The 7,750-nt window shown below is 46.3% G+C and overlaps 2 protein-coding genes across 3 annotated transcripts; both read left to right on the forward strand.

Moving 5' to 3' along the window:
• The first annotated feature begins 2,003 nt into the window (after positions 1-2,003).
• On the forward strand, positions 2,004-4,363 carry LOC131672124 (putative ankyrin repeat protein RF_0381). Of its 2 annotated transcripts, none has more exons than XM_058949127.1 (2): positions 2,004-2,169; positions 2,540-4,363. In XM_058949127.1, the coding sequence occupies exons 1-2, from the start codon at positions 2,146-2,148 to the stop codon at positions 4,217-4,219; spliced, it is 1,704 nt and encodes a 567-aa protein (XP_058805110.1). In that variant the 5' UTR covers positions 2,004-2,145; the 3' UTR covers positions 4,220-4,363. The 2 variants fall into 2 exon arrangements, with proteins under 2 accessions (XP_058805110.1, XP_058805111.1); XM_058949128.1 differs by having other exon boundaries at positions 2,024-2,169; positions 2,575-4,363.
• A 188-nt stretch (positions 4,364-4,551) lies between these two features.
• On the forward strand, positions 4,552-7,738 carry LOC131672116 (RNA-binding protein with serine-rich domain 1-like). Its single transcript, XM_058949097.1, has 5 exons — positions 4,552-4,680; positions 4,776-4,892; positions 5,185-5,607; positions 5,714-5,964; positions 6,287-7,738. Coding segments are annotated over exons 1-5 (1,185 nt in total). The 5' UTR covers positions 4,552-4,678; the 3' UTR covers positions 6,679-7,738.
• The last annotated feature ends 12 nt before the right edge of the window (positions 7,739-7,750 follow it).

A 7,750-nucleotide genomic window follows, 5' to 3' on the forward strand; every position in this document is an offset into this window, starting at 1 on the left:
ATCATTTCATTGCTTATTTGCGTTTCCCTCATTGCATTTTGTTATTTTGAAATAAGAAGTTTTGTAAATAATTTGAAATATCTTTATAAATATCATCATTATGCTGAATGAATATAAATAAATGCTTTGTAACTACCACCATCATGCTAAAACAAAATTTTTTTAACATATATTCATAATCAGATTAACAAATCATGTTCCACATTGAAAAACCATGAATGCTTAAAAAGTGTACTATAGAAAATGGAAAAAATATGAAAATAAGTAAGAGCTGTAGTATTGAACAGATTACTAGATATCTTTTGATAACAGTCCAAATAACATTACAAGGATCGACGCTAACTGGGGACCTCTTATCCATAATGAAACGTCTGCCATTATTTTTGATAACCTGGGATATTTTGTCCGACGGGGGATGCCACGTAGTACATTGCGATTACATCAAACTGATAAACATTTGTATGACGTAGCCAATCTTGTTGAAAAGTAGAAATGAACACTCGAAAAATAATTCTTGGAGTACTTATTTCTCAATGCTGTATTTTACAGCGCACTATTCATATCTAGTGCTTTCAAACCACCTTGCGGTATAATCTAAAATCGCGCGTGATAATTCTTTTTCATGTTATTAATTTGCAAGCTCGTGTACACGCCCTATCATAGATTGATTAATAACCGAAGTATTCAGAAGTAATTTTCAAATGTACGATGCAATCAGTTACATCCATCTGAAATTTATATCGTATTGTGAAAGGCCACAAATTGTCTGGCTTGTACGCGTCACTATATTTACAAGAATATCGGCGTACAGACAAGCCTGATGATAGGTATCTGCGACTTTATACGAACATTATTTACTACGTGAAATATTATCTGAATCGATGCAAAAGAAATTCTTATTTGATTTCAAAAAGTCAATCAATTTTTTGCATTTTGTAGGTGTGATTGATTAGGGTAAGACTAGTGCTTCACCAACTCAATCGTATCCCTCGCAATACATCATAGTTTCCTCGATGGCAAAATTATATTCGTAGAGAGCTATTGGATATAAACCACTTGCCGTCGAGTTTGATACTTCTATCAAATATAAACAATATGTTGTTTAAATGTTTCAAATCTCAAAAAAAAAGCATACTTCACAAAATAAATATAGATAATTTTCCCGTTTATTCTTAATTTTACCTTGAAGGTTTTCAAAAATTTTCATTGGGAAATAGTTATCCTTCCGCGTCATACTATATTGCTTGCACTAAGAATGAATCGTAATTTTCTCCTCGGTCAAAAGCGAACTGCGAGTCCGAATGCTTACGTTATCGCGGCGAAAACTGAAGCATACTTGAACGACGCAGGTGTCAACGTTTAGCTTTCGTAAGCGTCGTCGATGTACGAACGTTACGTATTTTTTTCACGTAGCAGCTAGTTCATTTGCGAAAGGTTGATTTATCCGAAGGATTCGTCGCAGAACCACCAGCTATATCCTCTTTTTCGCCGACTTCGACAAAGAGGAGGCTCTATATTCGTCCTAGGATTTTTTTATATACATAGCTTAAACAGCAGTTCAATTGATTTTAACGGGGGTCAGCTCGCTGGGAAGCTTATATTCTTCGAGTGGTCATTGTCGATGTGACCGAGCCAATATTTCCTATTTTATCGTAAAAAAGCGTCTAAATGACGGCTGAAAGTAATTATATACGACATTTCTGCTAGTACTTAAAAAAAATGTATTTTGTGAAGTTGGTTTTTTTTAATTCGGCACATATATGCCGATACCACCGTAGAGATAATTAATATATTCGATTTTACATTTTTCGATGACTGGTATAAATTTGAATTCACGAAGAAACAAAACGGTTTGGAGAAAAGTATTTTAGAAATGAGTCAGTCCACGCTGGGTAAACGTGTTGTACACAATAGCCCGGAATATTTTTACGTTTGCGGCGATGGTGTATTTGCCGATTTGATACGAGCACACTAACGTACGAAATAGCGTGTATCCCAGTAGCGAGTTGCTCGGGAAGAGGGCAGTATAAGTAAATACGCGATTGGATGGATGTTTTGTAAGAGTGCTACGGGTCAGTTTCGAGATGTCCGTGCTGTTGTACGTGTCTGGACTATTCCTGTATACTAGTTTATGAATCTTCGATAATGGTGATCCGCGGAAAAGGCGTGGTAAGCATTGGTGTCGAACGGTGACTTTTGGCGCGAATCCCATTTGCTCGTTGCGTCGCTCGGCTCGCATCGCATCGCGAACATTCTCAAGAAGGATCTTCACCTCGGATCGGGTGAATCGGAGCGACAACGCGACTCGTCCGCGCACGCATAGCCGTAACACGTTGTTGAAAGACAGTGCGAGAGAGAGAGAGAGAGAGAGAGAGAGAGAGAGAGAGAGAGAGAGAGAGAGAGAGAGGTAAACACGGCGCGTCGGGCGAGTGTACGGCGTTGCGCGCTGCCCACCACATCGACAGGGGCGATCGAGCAACGGGGTCCGCGGTCGTTGTCGGCAAGCTTCTCACGGGAGGGTCGCTGGTGTTGGTTGCAGCTGACGACGCAAGGTGGCTTTCTGAATTTCGACAGAGAGCTGATATTGGCAATGAAGAGCGAGGTCAACAACAAGCACCTGAGAAAATTGCTGGACGCGGTGATAGGGGGGAGGTCGCTGTTCGCCCGCATGTCCGACAGCTCCGGGCGGACCCTGCTGCACATAGCCGTTTTGAACGACAACATGGGGATGGTGGAGTGGCTGCTGGACCGGGGCTCGGACGTGAACCATCAGGACGGCCTGGGCAACTACCCGCTGCTGACGACGCTGCTGACGAGCAACCTGAAGGACAACAAGGCGAGCTGGATGATCGACCTACTGTGCGAGCCGCGATATCAGGCGAGCGTGCTGCTAAAGAACCGCCTGGGGCAGGGCGCGCTGGAGCAGGCGGCCAACCCCGCGTTCTACGACGAGATCACGCTCGTGATGCCCATCTTCCACCGGCTGCTGGACGAGTGCCGCCAGAACCCGGTCGCGATCGCGCGCGCGCTGCACGAGGTCGACTGCCCGGTGGCGCGCGCCGTGCAGTTCTGCTCCGCGGAGACGATCGGCCGGCTACTCGATCTCTACGGCGCGCGGCTGCCCCGCGAGCGCGACCTCGACGACAAGAGCACGGCGCTGCACACGGCGGTGCGGGTCAGGAACGCCCCGGTCGCGGTCCTGCTGGCCAGGCGCCTGCCGCACTACCGCGCGGCGAGGGACTCGCGCGGCCGCATGCCGATCTACTACTACCTGGAGGTGATGCGCCGGCCGACCTACAGCTCGGCGCCGCGCGAGCACTGGGAGCCCCGGCTCGTGGCCGAGCTCGCGCCGCCGGGGCCACAGCTCGTGTCCCGCGACCACGACGGCCGCATGCAGATCGGCGCGATCCTCGCGCACGGCAGCGCGCGCGAGGTGGGCGCGCTGCTCGACCGGCTCGCGGACCTGGCCGCCGCGGACGGCTTCGGCCGCACCGTGACGCACCTGCTGGCCTGCAACACCGAGCGGCTGTCGCGCCTGCTGCGCGGACGCAGCTTCGACGTGGGCGCCCTCGACCTGGGCGACGCGACGCCGCTGCACCGCGGCGTGCTCACCGGCAACCCCGACCTCGTCGAGCTCTTCCTCGAGCGCCACGCCCGCGAGGGGGTGGCGCCCGACGGCTCCGCGCTGCTCGCCGCGCTGCCGCTGCGGCTGCACTTCCACGAGTACTCGGCCGACGAGCGCCGCCAGCGGCTGGCCGTGCTGCGCCTGCTGCTGCTGCACGGCGTCGACCCGCAGACCACCAACGGCCTGGGCGAGCCCGCGCTCGGCCTGGCCGCCGACGAGGACATGCTCGAGGTCGCCTGGCCCCTCCTCGCCCAGCTGGCCGTCCAGCGGCTCCAAGGCGTAGCGATCGCCGAGGCGGTCGCGGCCACCCTCCGCGCCCACGCCCACCTGCGGCTCCTCTTCGACGAGTGCGTGCAGGACGTGAGCGCGCTGCGCGCGGACTTGATCGGCCGGAGCCGGACCACCAAGTACGAGTGGCTGGTCGAGTCCGACGCGTGCATCCTCGGCAACTGCGCGGCCAACGAAGAGGCCGCGTCCGCGCTCGAGGCCGCGCTCTACTGCAGCCCATCGACGGACCACTACTACGACTATCTCATCGTCAAGAGAATCAGAAAACTGCTCCCCGAGGTCGTCGCGCTCCAGCGATCCCAGTAGGCTCTCTTTTCTTACTCGCGCGCTCGATCTACCTGTGTATTGCATATATGTATATGTTGTATACATTTTACAACTTTTATCGCTAATGATTATGTGCTCGTCTCCGTACGCACAGATACTTTATTTTAATAAACGCTTTTCCCAATTAAATTGGTCTTCTCTCTGTGCGATACCTTTGTCTCACCGCCCGCAAACGGACGTGCCGGTTGAAAGTGGCGCGCAATTGTCCTGCAGTTGTATGCACCGTGCGGTTGGCAATCGTGGAAAGGCGACAGAGGGCGCTCCGAGCGCACGGTACACGCCGCTTTCGTCGCCTCGCTCCGGCCGCCATATTTTCGTACACACGGCATCTCGACGCGCACGCAAATAGCGCTAGAGGTACCGTTTGTGTCGACGAACGACGAGTTGCCGGATTCCCGTCCAGGCGTGAAAACGCCCGACGATCTTCAGCGGCCGATCATGTAAGAGCGATTTTGTATTGTCGATTCTCTCTGAGCGCTCGTCGGGAAACAACTGTCGCTAATCACTAATCACCACGCCTTAACCAAACTTTCAGGGCACGGAGCCGGAAGGACAGCACCGCTAGCAAGAGCGAGTCCGAAATCAGCGATAAGGACAAGCGCGCTCGGGACAGAAAAAAGAGATCGGCTTCCTCGTCAAGCAGTGGAAGCAGGTACCTATACACTTTACATCCTTTCAGTTTCAATTGTGTTGCAAATGCTGACAGCTATTGTGCATGAAATGAAACGGACGCTCGGGAATTATCACTACTGCCAACCAAACATGCTCAGTCCAATTCATTTTTCATTGGATTTTTCATACATGTTACAGTGCTGGAGAATTTTCATAAGCCCTAACACCAACTGATTTTATTTTTTGAGAAACACTGATTATTATGATTTTTGAAACATGTTCAAAGGTGTGAGTACAGGCAATTGAGTAAACAAACATGTTTGTCTTTATAGCTCCTCTGACAGCAGCTCTGGCTCATCAAGCTCGAGCACTGGAAGTAGCTCGAGGTCTAGTTCCTCTTCCAGTTCATCATCCAGTAGTTCTGGAAGTTCTTCTGCAAGTTCTCGTGACAGGGGACGCAAGCGAAGCAGGAGCAAAAGTGCCGATGTAAGAAGACATGTGTCCAAGGAGAGAGAAAGGGAAAGGGATAAGGAAAGGGACAAGGAGAGAGAAAGAGAACGTGAGCGTGAGAGGGAACGCGAGAGAGAACGAGAAAGAGAGCGTGATAGGGAAAGAGATCGAGAAAGGGATAGAGACCGTGAAAGAGATAGGGAAAAGGAGCGTGAGAGGGATAGAGAAAGGGACAGAGAACGTGAACGAGAGAAAAAGAAACCAAATCCTGTTGTAGAGAAGCCAAAACCTAAACATAGATCAAGGTATGTATCCTTGGTATTTGTTCTTCTACAATATCATTGTTCAATGCATCTGAAAACTAGTCAACGAAGCGAGACATTTAAAAGTATCATTTTATTTTGTGTATAGGACTCCTTCTCCACGCAGAAAACCTCGTAGAGAAAGGTCACCACCTCCAAGGCCAACAAAAATTCATATTGGTCATTTGACACGCAATGTTACGAAAGATCACATTACAGAAATTTTCTCTACTTATGGAAATATCAAAATGGTTGATTTTCCTATTGACAAAATACATCCCACACATGGACGAGGCTTTGCATACGTTGAATTTGAAACTCCTGATGAGGCAGAGAATGCTATGAAACACATGGATGGAGGTAATTAAATCTTTGATTATTTCTTAGACTTGATAAAAGTCATTAAATGTTTATGGCAAATTAATTTATGGTGTTCAAGCGGGACATTGCTAATTTAAACGTTAAATATATTATATAAGTAGAAATAAGTTCTCTGACAAATTTGAAAGATTAAATTTCCATAATGTTATCATCAAAAGCAGCTCAGTATTCATAAATGAAATTTTAACCTGATACTGATAATAATAATAATTAGAAGTCGTTAAAGAATAATGATTAGGAGTCATTAAAGAAAGTTGTGTTTTTTTCTTCATTCATACAAAACACTTCATGTCATATGCAGGACAAATTGATGGTCAGGAGATCACAGCAGCTCCAGTGCTTATTCAAAAGTCTCGACCTGCACCAATCCGTCGGAACTCTCCAATGATGAACCGTCGTGGACCACCACCAACTAGGTGGGGAGCTGGTGCAGGCGGTGGCGGTGGTGGTGGTGGTGGTGGTGGTGGTGGTGGTGGTGGTGGTGGTGGTGGTGGAGGAGGTGGCGGTGGCGGTGGACGCGGAAACTCACCACCGCGCTATAGACGTCGTTCACCACCAATGAACCGTCGTGGCCGAAGTCCAGCGCGACCACCACCAAGACGCCGTATGAGATCTCGTTCGCGTTCACCTGTAAATAACAGGCGAGACCGGCACAGGCGCTACACGAGGTCCAGTTCAAGTAGTTCGCGGTAATCGCATGTGGCATGATAGTGCCCGATGATACCGATTACCTCCTGCACACAAACACACACAGCAATGTATTTTTATGAATAAACCATTGGTTTTCTTAGTGTGTCAGAGTGTGTGCACGCGATCTATTGTGTGGACGCTTTCGTTAGTTTGACGTAGCTCTTTGAATTTCTACGTTCAGGTGCTTTTAGTTTAATAAAAGTGTCTAGCAGCAAATTCATTAGAGTATTATTATGACTTATTGCAAATCTAGATTCAATTTAATGTCAATTTCTGATTGTTTGCATAAATATTGATTACATAAGCAATCAAGAATTTGTCCAAGTCATTCTACTCTCAAATGTAATTGGTCAGACTCTTACTTCTTTAAAAGTATTAATTACACGTATTATAAGTTTTTGATTAGATTTGCAATTCATTGCACAACAGTTAACTTTTTATTACTTATGAAGTATCTGTTTTTATTATATGCTGCTAGTCATTTTTTGTACTACATTGGTGAGGTAAAATCTAAAATACATGATTGAATCATGCTTGCTCCGAACTAACGAAAGCGGTCTAGGTCGGAAATAAGGTACTAAAATACAATTTAAATGAACAACAAAAAGGGTAAATTTTTCGAGGCCCTTTTAGCATACACATTACAATTTGGAAAGCTATGGCTTTATATTATAAATATATCAATTGAAATAAATAAATATGAAAGATTTTTTTCTCGTTTTTACACACAAATTTCTTGTATGTTGTTTTTATAATCGCAATAAAATTTTCTATAACTTCAATAGTGTGATTGTGAGAAGATCAGTATCAGATCTGCAAGAGTCACTGGTGTTTGTTAAAGTATGTCATGAGGGAATATGATGTCTATAGTATTTAAGAATCTAAAAAATAGTACTTTTTATCCTTAGTCGTAACTGGACAAATTTGCGTGTGTATATTTTTTGTCTTTTCAAAGATTGTGAAAAATATCTATAATGATAGATGTCAAGCAGTGCACGATATAGGTGAAAAACGTATGAAAGGTGATGTAATTTTGTTAAGATTAAATAAAAGTGGACTTTAAAAAAACGAAATA

Source organism: Phymastichus coffea, unplaced genomic scaffold, assembly GCF_024137745.1.
Source record: "Phymastichus coffea isolate CEN01 unplaced genomic scaffold, Cenicafe_Pcof_1.1 PCOF00143, whole genome shotgun sequence".
Taxonomy (NCBI): domain Eukaryota; kingdom Metazoa; phylum Arthropoda; class Insecta; order Hymenoptera; family Eulophidae; genus Phymastichus; species Phymastichus coffea.